Source organism: Balearica regulorum, chromosome 10, assembly GCF_011004875.1.
Source record: "Balearica regulorum gibbericeps isolate bBalReg1 chromosome 10, bBalReg1.pri, whole genome shotgun sequence".
NCBI classification, from domain to species: Eukaryota; Metazoa; Chordata; class Aves; order Gruiformes; family Gruidae; genus Balearica; species Balearica regulorum.
In genome coordinates, this window is record NC_046193.1 from 8,546,090 (window position 1) to 8,563,997 (window position 17,908).

Below are 17,908 nucleotides of genomic sequence, written 5' to 3' on the forward strand. Positions count from 1 at the left end.
ATAGAAAAACCCAAACCACTCTACAAGAAAGAGGCTGCCAATGCTCTGTATAAGAGAGTTTTTCCTTGCACAACCTAGCAGTCCATCCTCTTTCAGTCATTAAAGCATCTCAGAAGAACTTCACATTAAGCCATTAGAGATACACCACGTGAAGCCTTTAGAGATAAAAATTACATTAACCATTGGCTTAAAACTCTTATTTGAATTAGTCCCAAAAATGCAAAGGTTTTTCATGCCAGCAGGCAGCTGAGCAGAAGTGGACGCCCTTCTGCATGAAAAAAAACTTGGACAAGAACCTCCTAATCTACCCATAAAAATTAAACATGTACATGTTGAAACATGTAAATCCAAATCAATCCAGAAGGATCTTTTGGGTGTGTGTTTGGGGGGTTTTTTTGCCCTTTTTTTTTTTAATTAGAGTTTCACAAATACTGTGCACATACAGGCAAATAGATTTAACACTTAACATTTCAATCATGTAATCTGAGGGTTTTTTAACTAATTCCAGGGACAGAGGTCAGGAAATATGGGAAACTGCATATAAGGAAGAAAATCCAAAATGCAACAACTAAATGCGAAGTGTAAGGGAGTTAGCAGTGCTGAAATTGCTGTTTTCTGTGCTTTTAAGCTTGTATTTGAACAAAGTGAATGCTAGCAGAGCACACAAAAACTGATCTGTTGCTTATTGCTGGCATTCTGGGAAATAACTAATGAAATACTAACTACATTGAACATTTTCAATTTGCAGTCAGTGTAGACTGTTTCTGGGCATGCTACCACCCTCTTCCAGGAGACAGGACAGAGTTACAAAATAAAGGAGAGTTTCTGACCAAAGTGTTTTAAAATGACAATGGGAAAGTTAAGGGGAAAAGAAAACCCTCCTTGATTACTTCAGAATGCAATTATTTCCCACACCCAGTCTATAATATTTTCCTTGCTCACCTTTGTATAAATTCCTTTCTTCCTTATACTTTTTTATGTCACCTCTATCCTAACTCCCATGAGTCTCCCACAGATCTTAGACAACAGTGTCCCATAGGAAAAGGAGAGCTTTTATCAATGAGACAGACATATAATTAGCTTTAGCGGTTTCTAATGAACTCACATACAGCCTACCTTCTCTGATTGCTTCCTTTAAGTGATCCTCTAGTCACTCCCACTAGCATTCACTGGTAATTTCACAGCAGCTCCTGCTTCCTGATACCATCAGCAGTTCCAACAAACAAATCAACTTCCTGCTTCCCTTATGTCACCAATTTCACAATGGCAATTCTTTCCTCTACTGTCACCTCACTGGCCATCCTACCCCTACCATCATCATCTACTGCTCCTCTTCCTTCCAAACCAAGCAATGTGCTTAAACATCCAACTCAAGGCAGTATTTTTTTGCTTCCCAATTTCTTGTAATTTACTTCCCTAATCTACTAGACTTCTCAACTTACTGACAAGTTTTGACTTTTTCCTCTCTATGACACAGAAGGAGGATCACTAACACTATTAAACAGGAGATCACCTACCTTAAGCTGTTGTCACCATAATGGAATCTATCCTACTTCCCACAGATCCTAGAGGCTTCTTCCAAGGAGGAAACGGGAAGGGATTAACATTTGACTGTTCTTTTAGGTACAGTGAAGCACAGCCAAAGCAGTGTTCCTAACTGTAATTCAAGGGGACATTCAGAGAGGAAGAAGACATGATGTTGAGGAAGTACTATATCCAGACAGCATACAGGTTCGTCGAGTAACTCAGTAAGGGGAATCTCTCACTAGGCAGCAGCAAACTAGTTTCAAGAACTTCGCCTAGAAAAGAGTATGTGAAATGGTACCTTTGTATCAGGAGGACACTCTGCTCTGTGGGATGCCTTTTATTTATCTACTTAAGTAATGTGAATTTCATACACATCTATACTCCCTCCTCCTCTCTTTAAAGACTACATAATTTATACTTTGAGCTCTTTGGAGTAACAGGATTTTTAGCCCGTACCTAATTAGAACACAGTACACAGGGACTCTGAAGTTCAACCGATGACCCAAAACACTACTAGAATTCAAAAAACAGCGAGAAGATACTGACTACTATGTTACCACTCATCTGTATAATGACTGTCCCAACACCCAGACTTGCTGGAGTCTAGACTCCAGGAAATTTAGTATAGACATCTGTCTCCAGAGTCCAAAACCTACTATGGAGAAAGAAACCTGAGCAATTTTCTCAACTTCTTCAATCAGGTACTGATTAATAGCACAGCTATATAAGGAAAACTAGCACTGTAGACAGAAAATGTCATCAGACATTTCATTGGTACCTGCCCCATTACATTATACTTGAAACAGACATCACAGTAATTGGAAGCAGTCTAAGTTATAGAACAGAACATGAAGTTTATATGGATTAAAGGAAGTTATACTCACAGCTAGCATTTCTGTAGAGAAGAAAAGGTTCATGGAGCTGAAACTCCAAATCTTTATTTACTGGTTCAACCAGGTTGTGCATGTTCAGTCGATTCACTATCGTAAAACCATGATAAGGAGAAGCTGACCTATTGTTTCAATTAAAATAAAGACAAGGGTTAATACCTTGACCAACATATACAATTTTCTGAAACAGAGTTATGAATTAATCTTCAAATCTCCACTGCTTTATTAGCTGAAGCTTTAGCAGTTCTGAAGCTCTAATAGTTGTTCCTCTATGCTGTTTCTTGGCATGTCAACTAATTTCAATTTGAAACTACACTTACCTCAAAGGAGGATTAGTATTAACGTTACAGTTCTACACTGCTAAACTGCTGAATCAAAGATAAGTCTCAAAAAAATCTATTAAAAAAACTAGGGCAGATCCAGGATTAAAAAGCAAGTGTATTCAATACTTCATATAAGATAGTTTTGAGGCAATTTAGATTTTTTTATTAGAAGAGAAAAAACAAACCACTTACACAGCAACATTTACCTTACTGTAAATAGGTGCAACAATAAAAAAAGCTATTAGCTTAAATAACATGAAATACTTAGAAGGGAACTAGAAGCAGTAACTTCTTCCTAAAGGAAGACTCTTAAAATACTTAACCCAGTGTCCTCAAAGTAGATATTAAATTATTCAGAATTGTATTGCTTAGTGAAACAATTTTTATTATCCAGATTTTTGCTAGACACCAGGTGGAAAAAGAAAACATTGAGCGAGCAAGCAAGCACTGGAAGTTCAAGACAGTTTTAGATCTGTTTTCTCTTGCTGCATGATCATCATGTCAGCAACTCAGCTGTGCCTGCAAGCAGTCATATAATCAACACAGCAGCGTGATGAAGGCAGGGTAAAGTCAGATATAATTAGCTAGTAAATATTAAGATTCCTATAACAATGTGGCCACCTCACCAAGCGATCAACAACAAAATCTGTCAAGAGCTTCTAAGGAAGAGGTGAACAATCCTTACCATCATGAGTTAGTCTTGTAATGCGCCTAACAGCACTTGTTTGAAGTAATCAGCTAATCACAAGGAAACTTTTTGCTTAGTTTTTTGGTTTTTAGTTTGCTTGGCTTTCTTACACTAAATATTTCCAAGCTTGGAGCTAAAGTGAAGTAGACAGGAACCAGTTACTAATATCCCTTTCACAGTGCCAGGATAAAATACTGTAATGACCTTGTCTACGATAGTCTGTTTCAGGATGGGTTAAGTCCGCAGTATTTACATTTCTTACATTCAACAGAATGTTATTTCATTGCCAAATTTTTTATTTGCCTGTAATTTAAAACTTAAATCCATGATTGGTTTTATGTGTTGGCTCTCCCCCCAGCCCCTTCCCCCATCCCATATGACTGGAAATTTCTTTCATGGATTTGATGAAGAAATCAAGTAGCCCCCAAAACTATACACTAGCACATCTCCAGCTCTGAGGCAAATTTGTCCATTTACAAAGCTGCCTGGAAATGGCAGAAATAAAGTTAGGGCAGATTATTTCATTTGTAATCTGTATTGTTTTCATAATTAACTTTATGGATTTTAGGAGACAAAGGAAGACTCAGCATTTAAACTCAACACATTAACAAATGCTATTGAATTAACAAAATAAGCTTGATAAATTAGGTTTCTGTGTGGATACATAAGCAGCGTTCATCAAGTTTTATGTTTTTTCAGCAGTACTTTCACTTTTTATTCACCCATGTGCAGAGTTTATTCTTTTCAAATGAGTATACAGATGTTAACAGCTGGACAAATAAGTAATTATGAGTTTACTGCATGCAGTAAATCCAGAATGAAAGCTACACATGAAGCCAACTGAGATTTTCCTTAAGGAAGGAAAAATAAAAGAAAACAACAAAAAGAACCCCTTACCTTCTGTACACAAATAAGGTCCCTTCTATGTCAGTTTTCTCCTACAAAAGACAACAATCACATTTAAAGGATATGCTTGTTCACAGTTATGTAGCTTTTGTATAACATTTTAATTACAAGGATTTACAATATCCTTATATTTCCATGACGTTTGACATCGCAGGACTAGAAATATGATCTCTTATTTTCAAAAAACACCTATTTTTTCTTAGTAAGATTAGATAATTAAATCCATTTCCAGAAGATTTTGTTCATGCTATCAATCTGACAATACAATATACAGTATTCTACAGCTTCCCTATGCTGATCCTGACCGGTCAGAGCTGAACACCTTCCTCACAACTCCTTATTTTAAAGATGGACTACAGTTCATTAGTCTGCAAATATTGGATAGGTTGTTTTGCACAACTGTTACTTAAAACAATGGCAATGACCGCCCAGCCAACAACAAAACAATATACCTACAGACCACGGCTCTGTTTCAGACTTCAATTTTCAAAGCAGCCTTTACCACGTGCTTGTGACCCGCAAGCACAGAAAGTTGCATGCAGCTCTAGTGCTGCATGCAACTATGCAAAGTTCCACATATTTCCTTTTTTACGGTTTTGTGATAAAACTGGCGGTCAAGCAAAAATTGCATTTTAATGCAGTGACGAATACTAACATTTCCCAAATCCCACTCCTCCTGAATCAGGGCTCTGTTCAACACGCATGAGCAACAACAATAAATTACAATTAAGAAAAAAGTCAACCCAGCAACGGCCACCAAAAGCAAAACAAACCTCGAGCCCCACAGCTGCCTCGGGCTCAGCCACCCCGAGTGGGTGACCGACGCCGTGCGCCCCCACGCGAGCACAGCCCCTCCGCCCCCCGCGGGGTCGGCACCTCTCCGGGAGGAAGGCACTCAAACGCCAAAATTCCCCTTGGGCGAGAGCTGCCCCTGCCGAGGTCCCGAGTGGAAATGCCGGGCCAGGCGGCTGCTGGGGCGAGGGCAAGGGCGACCGGAGCCGCGAACGCCCTGCCTAAGGCCGCGCCGCCGCCGCCCCCCGGCCCGGGCGTGGGGAAAGCAGGGCCCGCTCCTCCGGACTTACCCACTCGTTGGCCTTCGGGCTGAAGCTGTAGAGCGCTACCTGGCCGGTCACGTCGGCGATGCTGGTGATGTATGGGTCGTGCTGCTTCAGGGCCGCCAGACTGATCTCCTGCCCCGCTCTGCTCACCGACTCCATCTTGGATCCCGGCAGCCACTCACGGGGGAGGGCAAGAAGCAGCCGCGCGGTGTCACCGGCGCACCCGTCCCCGCCGCCGGCCGGAACGCCAAGCCCCGCACCTGCCGTTCCGGTCGGCGGTGAGGCCTCTTCCCCCGCCCCGCTGCAGAGCTGCGCTGCGGCAGCCCGGAGCAGCGAGGCCCTTTCTGCCCCCTCGGCAGCCGGAGCCCCACTCCCCGGGCCTCACCTCGCGTCTCCCGTGCCCGAGGCCGCCCTGTGGCGGAGGCTGCCCGGGCCTTGCCCGTGGAGCGCTGGCGGTGCCCCACAGCCGTGGGTTTGGGCACGGGTCGTGCCAGAGGCAGCCCCAGCCGCTGCCGACACGCGTGGCCCAGGGCTGAGGGCTGGCGTTCACGCAGCGCTGCGGAGGGGTCAGTGGCCTTGTGGCACGGGGCCGTGGGCCACAGGGCGGCGGCTGGGCGGAAAACCAGCTTCATGGGGTTCAACCCGGCCCCCGGTGCTGCCGGGCATTGTGCGCCGCGGAGGCTGTGCCTCCACCAGCTGCAAGGTTTGGCCGTGCTCCTCCATCGGAGCTGGCACAGCTGGGTGACGGCCTCCACGCTCCTGTGCTGCCAAGCGTCCAAAGAGACTGACCGCTGCCATACCCTGCCGAGCAGAGAGCTGTGCTTCCCTCCGTTTCAGCCGGCTGTACCTCCGTCCAGGATGTTTCTGGCAGACATGTCGCTCTGGTTCAGCTCACTCACGCTGTGAGAAAAGGACTTGCAGTCCTTTGTTGAAGAAGGGATCCTCTCAGCCACTCTACCAGCACCGCTCCCTCTACTTAGTCCCTGAGCACGTTGCATGAGATTTTCAGTTGACTTCTGAGTTGCCTCTCCACATCTGGACATGTCATGAAGACAAATAGCTTCTTTGTTTCAATCGAACAGATTAAGCTAAAAATCTGTGTACTGTTTACACTGTAAACGGTTGTTATTTTTATTGTTATCATGTATTTACTGATATCAGTAATATAAAGGCTTCTGAGTTTATTGCAGGCTGGCATATGAAGTGTGATGAGCTGAGTCACAGGCTGGAGGAATTATCTTCCAGTACTTTGGGGGTGATGCTGTTTGTTCATGTGTTCGTCATTATCTGGTATCTGAATATTTCGTAGTCTGCACTGGGATATGGAATTTTCAATATTTTTAAAGAATTTATGTCCTATATAGTACATATTTAAGTTTGCTGGAACAAGAGCAAGGTAACATACAGTGCCCTGAGCTTTGTTCCTGCAATTTTTTTGATCATTAGTGGATTTTAGGAACAGGAAAGTATAGAGTATTTATTAGGACCAAGGCATGAATGACTTCCAAGATAACATCATTGAGATTCAACTATGTTTGTAACAGTTTGTGCAATCTGACAGGAAAAAGACAGGATTGTAAATTTCTAACCAAACGCATGTTTGTGGCAGCTTCTGACCCTTCTGAGAATGTAAGGAATTGCCGCTAAGCTCTATATCACCACTGGTCATGTTCTTCTCCATTGCAGGTGGACATACTTCTGATTTTAATTCAGCTATCCTCTCCCACAATGGCAGGCATTTAATGCACAAGCTATAAGCAAGGATCAAGCAGTTGTGTGGTTTCATAAAAAGTCTTTCTGACAAACAGGGGAAATATCATGTGCCAGTATAATACAATTTTTAAAATTATAAAAGTAAAGCTTTCTGGAGAGAACATTAATTTACCTGTTTTGATGTCAAGCAGTTCTAGTACAAAGTAAAAAGACATTTCTTAGAAAAAAAATGCAATCTGGACACAAAATTCCTATGTACTTCATCCCAGTAACTCACCCCTGAATCCCAAAACCTAAGTGTCAGTAAAAAAAACCCAAAACCCAATCATATAAAATGTTTTAGAGCTTCATAAATCTTCCATCCATTTCTAATGGTTTTACCTCAGGAGGGCCCAATCTAATCCATAAAATTTGGGTTTTCACTGGTTCTGTTAGTAAAGTACATAAAACTGCTTACATCAAGGGCAAACAATGGCACTTAGTATGATGTCAAAAATACTTTTATGTGAAATGTCTAGTTATTATTCAGTAACACTCTAGGAAAAGACAGTATGAGGAACTTAAAGTTTGAAAACAATCTTTTTAAAAGAGACAATCAACATTCTAAGGTCTCAAATGAAATAGAAAGAAAATGACAAAAAAATTTTTAGGAGCTGGTTTTAAATGGCATCTTAAACATCTTCACCAAACCGCTCCTTTCTGCAAGATTACTGCAAAGCAAAGGTATCTTTCAAAGTAAGAAAACTTCTTGGTAAAGGACAGCCTTCTGCTGTGTGAGATCTCAAGTGTGAAAACTCCTTGGCTTCATCTTGAATTAAAAGTGAAACATGAGGAGCATTGATAAAAAAAGAGAAGTGGTGGTTTCTGGTTATGGATTGTTTTCCTCCTTCATCTGCTAATTCCAGTTCTGCATTTTAATGAATTTATTCTCCCTGCCCTTCTTCACTGTTGTTGCCTTGGAATAAAATATTTTGTATCAGAAATGAGTCATATGGCCTGCCAGCTGCTTCCTCCACCTTGAAGTACACCAAAGTATATAGTATACTTAGACTCCAGCTGTGACCTCAGTGTAAACTGAAATGTTAGTTGTATCCATTCAAGCTTGTTCTGTGATTACTGTATATCGCAAATCTCTTTGTCCACCCTTGAAGCTGTGCGGCAATTACTGCTGGGGAAATGTTCCTCTCTCACTCTCTATTCCTGATTCTTGCACTGAACCAGGCAGAGGTGGGATGATGTACATAATGCCCTTTTGATGTTTTCTCTGTGAGTGGGACAGATTCCATTTGTGTTTCAACAAGTGAAGAGAACATTATGTTCTATATTTCAGTTACTCTGGAGATTTTGTAGGACAGGATATGATGATATATTACCATGAGTACTATTATCTACGTGATATATGTTAATATTATGGTAGGTGAAATAATAAAGGCCCTTTTACGCCTTCAGTTGCTTGTGAGAGCATGGCTGGGTCTTTCCACTGATGTTATACAAACTCTTTTCCTGGCCCCTGTTTTTCACAGAGCAGATTACTTATGTATTCCCAAAGCTTATTTGGGCTGCAGTCACTCCTTTCAGACTTTGTACAGAAAAAGTCATCTTCAGTCTGCAGCCTCTTTGTTTTTCCCTTGTTAGCTGAATTTCATCAGGAAAGAATATATTGCTGCTGTTAAGATGATGGAGAAGAGTAGTAAGCATTCCCGGTCAGTGCATTTTCTGTTATTACTAAAAGCTGAATTAGGGTCCAGTGGAGTCCAGCAAATCTGAGTGACTCATAGAGCTCATATTCTTTCTTTGCTGTTTTCCACTTGAAACGATTGTTGGAAGTATCTGGTTTCATGAGATATTTTGCAAATGACACAGTTTTTATTGGTTTGCTTACAGATGGTTTCCCTTGAACTGTAACAGCAGACAATTCTTGGGCTATTAATTAGTAATTGCATTGTTATCTATACCTTAAATTTCAGTAATTATGGCTGTAATTCTACAGACTGTTTATTTGAGCTTTGTCCTAGCTACGACAAGTTGTCCTGATGATAACTTCCTTAATCAATAATTTAATGAACTTTTATTTTTGCATTTTAATTCTCTGAGCAAGCCTGCAAGTCTTTAGCCTGTCTTTTTTTGAGAGACGAAAATTTCTCTGTTACTTGAAAGTGGTTAAAACAACAAGGGTGAGGGGGATGCTAGAAGTTTGCAAGGTTGCCATTTTGTTTGAAAAATAATTTTATTTCACAGGAAGCATTACCTGAGCGTTTTTATTTGCTTATTATTTATTACAGTGTTTACTTCAGTTGTATTCTTCGCTCTACTGTGAATGCACATTTGATCTTTGCTATTGGTGAGGCTGACAGTTCCTGATATTTAGTCTCCTTACTATACCTCACTGTACAAATAGTTCTTCCTCTAGCGATTCTCCAGGCTGATAAAGGATAACTGAAAACTGCTACAGTTAGAGATTATGGCCCATCTCTTTGTAAATGAGATTTGTAAAAATCTCACATTTTGCGGATTAGCACAGAAATGACCTTGTATGCTACTCAACAGCAGGTTATACCATATTTATGTACATAAAGAAAAGTTACCTTTCCTGGCAACTGTTCTGCTCTTTAGGAGTGTCGAGTGAAGCATAAGCCTTTCATAGGTCTTCCAACTTGCAGTAGGCTCTTTCTGCACTAAACCTGCATCCGCAGGTATCTTATTGCATATTCATGGTGACAGATGTTTATTTTTAGTTGTGAAAAATCTTTTTCCACCTTTAGAGGAAAGTGTTCTAAATGGTTACACATTACAGTGCTATAGGGCAGCATCAGTTTTCCTTTTTACCCAAGAGGTTTTAAAATTTGGATACTCTGCAGTATCTGTTGGTGACCAAATCAGTTTCCTTTTATCCTTCTTCCTCTGGCTACAAAAATAAACTTGTTAAAACACTTGTTGATTGTCATCAGGATAAAATACCACCAGATGTACAACTAATACACTTTCCTTGGATTTTTTGTAATTAATTCCACGATAAATTTGTCAATTCATAATGTCTTACTTGAGTGATACACTACATAGGAATTGTAGACAAACTGAGGAGACTCTGGGGGTAAAGCTAGAGGAATGGCAAAAGACTTAGACCACATGCCTTGCAAGAGAAAACAAAAGAAATTATTACAGTGCTGGGTCAAAGGAAAGAGAAAATTAAAAAAAAAAAAGAAAAGAACATGGGAGTTTACACATTTGATGTGTAAATGGTTGTTAGAGAAATTGGTTCTCCACACTTACTGGCAAAAGGACAAAATGAAATCAGGTTAACGTGCAGCAAAAGTAATTAGGCTGGATCCTAACAATCCTGATCAGTAGGAATTGTTAAGCAATATAAGAAGTTACTGAAGGATGTTATGGTGTCTCCTTCACTGTTGTTTTTTAGGCTTAGATGATACAATATCTATCAGGGGTGATCTTTACATACTTGTTCTTACCTCTCTGCAGAGCCTTTTATTTAAGGTAATTATTCCATTTTGCTATTGTCTCATTTCTCTCTCACCTTTCTTAGGAGAGCAGTACCCCTTCACTTCTGCCAAGTCAATGTTTAAGTCAGAATTATGAAATAAACCAGCTATGTGTTTCTACAGTTCTTCACACCAAAGGTGACAGTTTCTGGCCTGGGTTTTGTCAACAGGGTTTTTGTGTGATTACACCTGCAAAGACAGGATACAGAGCGTGGGTAATCTAAACAATTAAAATCCATGGGATAGGTTGGTGTGTAACGTGACTTCTAGTTTGGATGGTCATCACATTGAAGTGACAGGGTATAGGAAAATAGTTCTAGGGCTGCTGAGAGAGCTGTAGGTATGGGATGTTTTCCTATTTCTGTGCTGTACCTAAAATAGAGATAATACATAACAACTTTGTAGAGTATCTGAGTTTCTCAGATGTTGTGATACTGAAATCTGAATTTAACTATAAATTACTTTGATGTCATTTTGTCATGTAATATTTGCAGTCATGATTCTTTAACAGGAATGGATGAGTTTTTCTTTCTTCTTTCTTTTTTCTTCCTTTTTGTACAAATGGCAAAATATTCTAGAAAATGTGAAGCAGGAAGCATTAAAAACAACAGTGAATTACTGAAATAATGTAATTTAATAAAGTACAAGGAAAATGACATTAAAAAAAACATTTAGCCATCTATGTGTTCACTGCCATTTTGGACATGAGTATTACCAACAGTTATGAACCCTCTAAGAAATGCTAAAAAAACCCCCATTGAACAAAGAAATGGCATTAAATTACACTTACAATTCAATAAACCCAAGAGAATGAAAATGCTCAATTCGATTTATACAGTAAAGCTGTTCCCACAACAACAGTGCAAGAGGTTGAAATAGGTCACAGGCAGCCCTCCTTACATTGCTCAAGAACATTAGAAGGATTAATCATTTATGGATTATCTCCTAGAAACAATGATCTGGCGCAGACAGGTAATCCAATCTCCTATATCTTTCTAACCTGGTTTGCCGTTTCACAGGGGATTGTGGAAGGGTGGCAATTTTTTCTAGGAAGACATTGCCCGCCAGCTTGAAACACCTAAATTGCTGGAATTTGCATCAAAATATGATAGCTCTTCTCTGACGAAGGTAGGTAGTAAAATTAGACAGGTAAAACTAACTTTTTTAAACTAGAGCACAGAGGTTCGGCTCAGAAATTATACCATGTTCATCCTTAGTTATAATCTGCCACAGAACAGAGTAAAGAGAGAAGTTTATCATTGACATAAATCAGAACTAGAGAGAAAACGTTATTCCTGAGACTCTGCATTTTGCATAAATATCCAGTAATGTGTTCTTCCTGACTAAATTTGCCCAAAAATTTAAATAGAACTTACTTTTGAATACAAGCCTTTCAGCAATCGCAGCCTCTGTAGGTACATTAGATGTAGGTGTACAGCCTGACTTTTATTGATTTATATACTTATAGTAATATGTAGGGCTTTGAACATGCATCTTTAGCCAGTTTTGTCATATTTTATCCAACAGTAGATACAAGGACTCCTGCTGAATATATTAGAACTGTACTAATTTCATTACTGCAAATGAACTCTATTGCAAATCTCCATTATGGCAAATTAGCAATTGGACAAAATATTGCAGAAGCAAAGGTGCACCATCAAGGATTCTCTATTGCTTATTTCATTTTACATGTAGTTTCTGTTTTATTGGTATAATAACATTAGGAAAAACCAATATGCAATTACTATCACGAGGCAGAGTAGCCTGTTCTCCTCAGTCTTCTTGTACAGATAATAGACTGCACAGATAAAAAAAAAAAACAACAATTAGATTAGCAAAGTTCTGTTCTGTACAGAATTGAGACATCAGAATAACTGTGCATCAGTAGTAGATACCTTGAGCCTTGAGAAAGCTACTTTAGTAGAACTATGTCAGTTTTTAACTTGGCCAATTTTTAATTATTGAGTTATCTACCTTAAATGTACTGTGTCAGTTTTATGGTATTATTGTGTGCTTATATTTTGTTTTCTTGTAAGCATCCTTTTGTCTCCCCTAATGTTCCTGAGCCACTTTTGATGCCTCTGTATATCTAGCCCTTTAAATATTGAGACTATCACATATATTTTGTAATGTGGGTTTATATGCTTCTTTATCTCTGAAGCCTTGCTGTAAAATGGCAAGTCAGAATTCCTTTTTAACATTTTTAGCTGATCCTCTTGCAAGCTATGCACATATCAGACCAATCATCTTTAAAATAGGTTAGATAAATTTTTATGACTAAATGTGTATTTTTCAATAGGCTTTTCTTGATGTGGTACGCTACTAATAAAGATGCAACACAATTCTGAGAGTAAATAGCTTCTAGAGCTTTTCAGACATGACTGGGAACAAATGTAATGTAAAACAGCCGGGTGATTTTTCCTGCTTTTGATGCTTCTTAGGTAGTTCAGTGTGAGAGGAATGTGAATCGGTAATCTTGCATTCATTTCATACTTTATTAAACCACTTCAGTTATCTGTACCTTCGTTTTTCCAGACATAAAATGAGTACAATGTATTTACTCATCATTATAAATGTAATTGACATACTTTTTTTAAGGGTAATATAAAATAGTAGGCATTATGATGATATTTCACTCATCCAGGGAAGGGTTGGTGGATTGCTGATCTATCACAAGACTGTGTTTGAAGGTGAGGGCAGCAGCTGCACTGACTGCTGCCGCCCTGATGCTGCAGTCATGACAAAGGAGCAGGTTCAGGAATGCTGCTCTGCTCTGGCAGGGTGGGTTTCCTCAGCCCCCTAACACCTTCTCTGGGTGCTCATCTGCCTGCCAGGGTTGGGCTGCCAACTGAAAGGTACACAGACATAGCCAGAGACCTGAGGCACAGCACCGGTTAATTCTTAGTGTAAGCACATGTATCTCTTGCTCTTTGCTTTGTCAGCTTTCTCCAGGTTGTATCGTGTCCAAGAGTATTCGGTGACATAACCACGTGGATTTACTGTCTGTTGTGTGATAAATTCTGACCCTAACACTTGCAGTCAAGAATACATAACATGTTTCTGCTTTGAACTGAAATGCTGAGGCAGACCCATCCAGTTTGGGATAGGGTGGTTTTCCTCCAGGGGGTAAGGAAGGCAGGCTAAGAAAAAGTGGCAAGGAGTCACCATACTGGCGAAAGGGAAGCTCAATTACATCATGACTAAGTAAATAAGCTGGATGAGGTCCTAACCTCGTATTTGGCTTCTTTTCGCCAATTGAGTTCTGGCTGATGGAGAACTCCTTTGCTATAGTCACTCAGAAGAGAGCCATAAAGCTGTCTGCTGAAGATCCTCTGGGGAGGCCCGTGGTTAAGATGTGCGAGGAATGGCATAAGAAGGGCGTTACAAGGGGAAGGCATTAACACGCAATGCTGTGGAAATTTGCAACCAAACTGTGGCAAAAAGCTTTAGTATAAGAGACTGCTGTAGTTCAGGCAGGCCTTAAGGGCTGTGACGGAAGTGCAATTGCTGCCTTTAATTTTGGGACCTCATGTCCCTTGACTGTGGTGTTAGAAAACAAGTGATCATACAGTAGGGAATTATTTAAGAACAAAAGCAATAACATCTTATTTAATTAATTGCATACAGGTTGTGTGCAGTTATGTGCATAAAGCAAAATGGTAGTCAACTAGTAAAAAATTTTCTACAAAATTCTGTTACAGATTTACTGAGTTTTTACTTTGAAAACGAATGTAACTTTGGAGATTAATTTACAATAATTTGCTTACCTTGGAATGTTTTCAAAGGCAAAAGACATAACTAGTATGTTGTGTGTTGAAACCATCCTCTGCATTCGTACAGTAATTTTTCCTCAGTGTATTTAACAATAAAATTACTTTTACCCTGTGGAATTAGTGTACTAAAATGATGAATCCGAAGAGCTTGTGTAGGGGTGATACATTTTGTCAGGTAAGTGGTTGAAGAGCTGATGAGCAGCTCTCCAACAGATTGTAATAATCACAAATATCTATTTAAACACTTCCGGAGTACCAGTTTGCATGACAGGCTCTGACAGGGTCTTTCAAAACTCTCATGGTCAATGTGGTGACTGTTTCTCATTTTCAAAATGATTGCCTCTTCTAAAGTCTATATAAGTTAGTGATCTCCAAAACAAATTTACCAGACTTGGAGAGCTGCAGTGTAAATAATGCACGTATGCAAAAACAGCCGAAAGGCCACATCTCCTCTCACTTTTTCCTTCTGGCATGATGCCTTTCAGAGCTGGCCAGTTCAGCCAAGCTCTGCACTCCTGGAGGTCTAAACCTCATGGCTGCCTAACTCCCCAGCTCCTCCTCTACCTGTGAGTGCAATCTCTGGCTGATGACAGCTGGCAGAGAAATGGGTGATGGGTACGTCAAACTTGCCATGCTTGCCTTTTCCCTGTCCCTGAGTGCATGTGTGCACCTGATGGTGGTCAGAGAGAGACACGTTTTTAGGAGGATTGACACTTCCATGGCAAAACAGACCTGCTAACCAAGAGAGCTGAGTTCCAGAAGTGATGAACAGGGGTGGATTGACCAAGGTCCGCTATTTACCCTAATGGAAAAAAAATTCAAAATCAGTTATCAAAAAATAGAACAAAAATTTGCCTCTCTGACATGTTTTTACTCTGAGATAAAACTGGCATCCTTTTCCTCTTTTTTTGATTAAGAAAAATTCCGATCAGCTCTGTTTTCATGATGGACTTGTCACTTGAATAACTGGTGAGTGGTTATGCCTAGGAGGTAAGCTGAATATAGAGGGAGAGCTGTTGGTGTACCTGTGGTGCGTGGAAGGGGAGTGTGGAACCAGCTGAAGGAGACGGCAGACTGCTCCTTCTGCTCTTTGCTTTAGCTCTCAGCAGCAAGTGTGTCTGCACAAGAGTAGCAGAGGAGCTCAGGCTGAAGGAAGGTCTTAGCAAGCAAAGACAGATGTGTCTTTGCAATGTATTTGTGTGGGAGGGGGACTGTTTGACTTTGGTAATATCATAGGTGTATATTTTTGGTAAGATTCTCCCATTACAGTCTGTTTTGGGTTTTTTCTTGGTTTTTTTGGACTCAGTCCTAAATTCCAGCTGTAGTGGGGAGCTGGCCAATTAGGCTGTGTGAACTTTTGAGATTTAGCACTTCAGGGGCACCATGAGCTTCTGTGACACGAGAGCCAGGCAATCCTGTTGGCTTACAAACAGCTGTGGGGAACGCTTAAGTTTAAAAGAGCAATAATCTGTTATTCTTGCTTCTTTAGAAAATCACCAAAATACTACTGTGTAGTATCAGGGGTTTTACATTTATTCAACATCAGATGGTCCTTTTATAGGCCCTAACCTACTTCATGGTGCTTGTTTAATGGTCACACTTCTGCAAAGAGCTCTCCATGGCTTAGTGGCACCGTACCAACTGCTGAGATGTTTGAGTGGTAGTAACTGTTTGTTTGTTTTTAGACAATGAGAGACCTACTGAGTAAAATCCACTGCAAGTGAAAGCTAGTTAACTGAAACACTGACTTTGTCATGTGGGCATGGCTGCCAGTATAAGGGCACTTTGTCAAACACTTCAAGAAAGTAAAAAAAAAGTATAATAATTAAGGTAATTGTACAAATGTATTTTGTTTATTACCATCATGTCAGCAGAGCAGAGAGACTTATTAAACTTAATCCAATCCACATTAATTCTTTATAACCTTGACAAAAAATCAGAGAGGACAATAAGGAAATTGTCTATATTCTATCTCTTTAAGTTGATTTTTCATTTGCATCTCTAGTCAGAATTTAATTATTGATGTTTGCAAAAACATATTCTGGTATATGGGCTATTTGCAAACTGTTCACTGAGATTATTATTTAAGATATCTCTTAATTGTAGTTTTAAGCAACATTGTAGTGGTTCTTGAAAGGTTCCCAAAACCATCAAGCATTCTCGAGAGTATATGCTAATGAGGCATATAAAGGGACATCGAGATTCATTTATTCTTTTAATTTACACATAAAATGGTTCTTTTGATATTTTGTTACCTGTTTCTCATTAAAAATAATCTAATACTAGAAAATGTTTACCCTGTAAAATTATCAAAAGAGAATATGTTGCTTATTTGTAAGTAGCCAAAGGAATACAGTAGTAGCAGGGCTTGTATATATACTTCTATTATAATCACAAAATGGTCATCGAGGAAAAAGGCATCTAAAATGTAGATCTGTAGCAAGATCTGCTGTTAGTTCATGGGTTTTTGAGATGTCTACGGTCTCTTTGGGGTCCATTTTTTTCTCATATTTCAGCTGGCACTGCCTTTTTTTTGCACTTACACTGAGCTTATGGAAGAGAGGAACTTTACAAATCTCCATAACTTATTTTTCCAATGGGAAGCTGCAAACATACGTGTGGCTGTTAGGGGCTTCGCTCATCTCTGCAATCAGGGGGAGCTATTACCAGCCTGACTGCGGATCTGAATGACCCGGACTGACCTGAGTGGTGGGCTGTTAAGGACTGCTGGCTGCGCTGACCCTTTCAGCAAGGCACACTCATGATGACTATGGTCACCTCTGTGAATGCTCTCTGGTGCTAACATCAGTGCTGTTTAAGGGGCCATCGAAATTTCTTCTCTGACTAGTCAGTAGGTGAGGTGTGTGGCTATTTGAAAAATGCTCATTTTGTGACCTTTGGCTTGCACCCAGGACCTATTTCAGTCCTAACCTTTGGCTTGTATCTTGGTTTCTGACTCAGGCTCGTGACCTTTGGTAACCTGATTGCTGATCTTTGGGTGCCAGATTGCTTCTTGTCCTAGGCTTGGATTATGGCTTCTGATATTAGCTTTAACTGCTTATTGCAGCTTGGCACTTAAGTGTTATTTGTGCTTTCGAAATTTTCCCCTTAGGTCACTAATTGTACTTCTTACATTTCTTTTTCAGCCTTTGTGTAAATGAGTCAAAACTCTTGTAATCAGAACAGCTCCATGTTGCTCCATTCTAAATGCATCCTTTCTCTCATGGGTCATTAAACTGCGGATGCAGAGCTGTTTGGACACTCCTCCAGGCATCCTCGCTTCCTACTCAACCTGGGTAGTCACTTGGTTGCCTTTGTGCACACAGTTATCCGTTAGGATGGCTCCTGGCCTCCGTGCAGGTGGGTGGGTGCCCATCAGCAGAGCCTCAGCCCCAGGTGGCCACGGGAAATCTGCTTTATGGCTGGACGTTCCAGAAAACAAAACGAGTGCAAGCCTGATAAATCCCAGCATCCTGTTTGCTAGAAATCTGTTGCTGAGACGCTAACCTGTAAATTGGCTTATTTTGGCATTT

At 40.2% G+C, this 17,908-nt stretch overlaps 2 protein-coding genes across 3 annotated transcripts in view; one reads left to right on the forward strand and one right to left on the reverse strand.

Annotated features, from left to right (window-relative positions):
- Positions 1 to 5,627, reverse strand: part of DCP1A (decapping mRNA 1A) — a 37,888-nt gene extending 32,261 nt beyond the window's left edge. The window contains exons 1-3 of one of the 2 annotated variants that reach the window (XR_012837014.1): positions 5,417 to 5,627; positions 4,326 to 4,366; positions 2,412 to 2,539 (exon numbers count right to left, since the gene is read on the reverse strand). Coding sequence is in view for 1 of the 2 variants with exons in the window: in XM_075761985.1 (XP_075618100.1) it covers positions 2,412 to 2,539; positions 4,326 to 4,366; positions 5,417 to 5,551 (304 nt within the window). In the remaining variant the exon portion in view is untranslated. The remainder of the gene's footprint in view (positions 1 to 2,411; positions 2,540 to 4,325; positions 4,367 to 5,416) is intronic. The other variant, XM_075761985.1, reaches the window with a different exon arrangement.
- The window catches only part of CACNA1D (calcium voltage-gated channel subunit alpha1 D), a 284,291-nt gene that overhangs the window by 41,136 nt on the left and 225,247 nt on the right, over positions 1 to 17,908 (forward strand). The gene's annotated exons all lie outside the window — the stretch shown is intronic.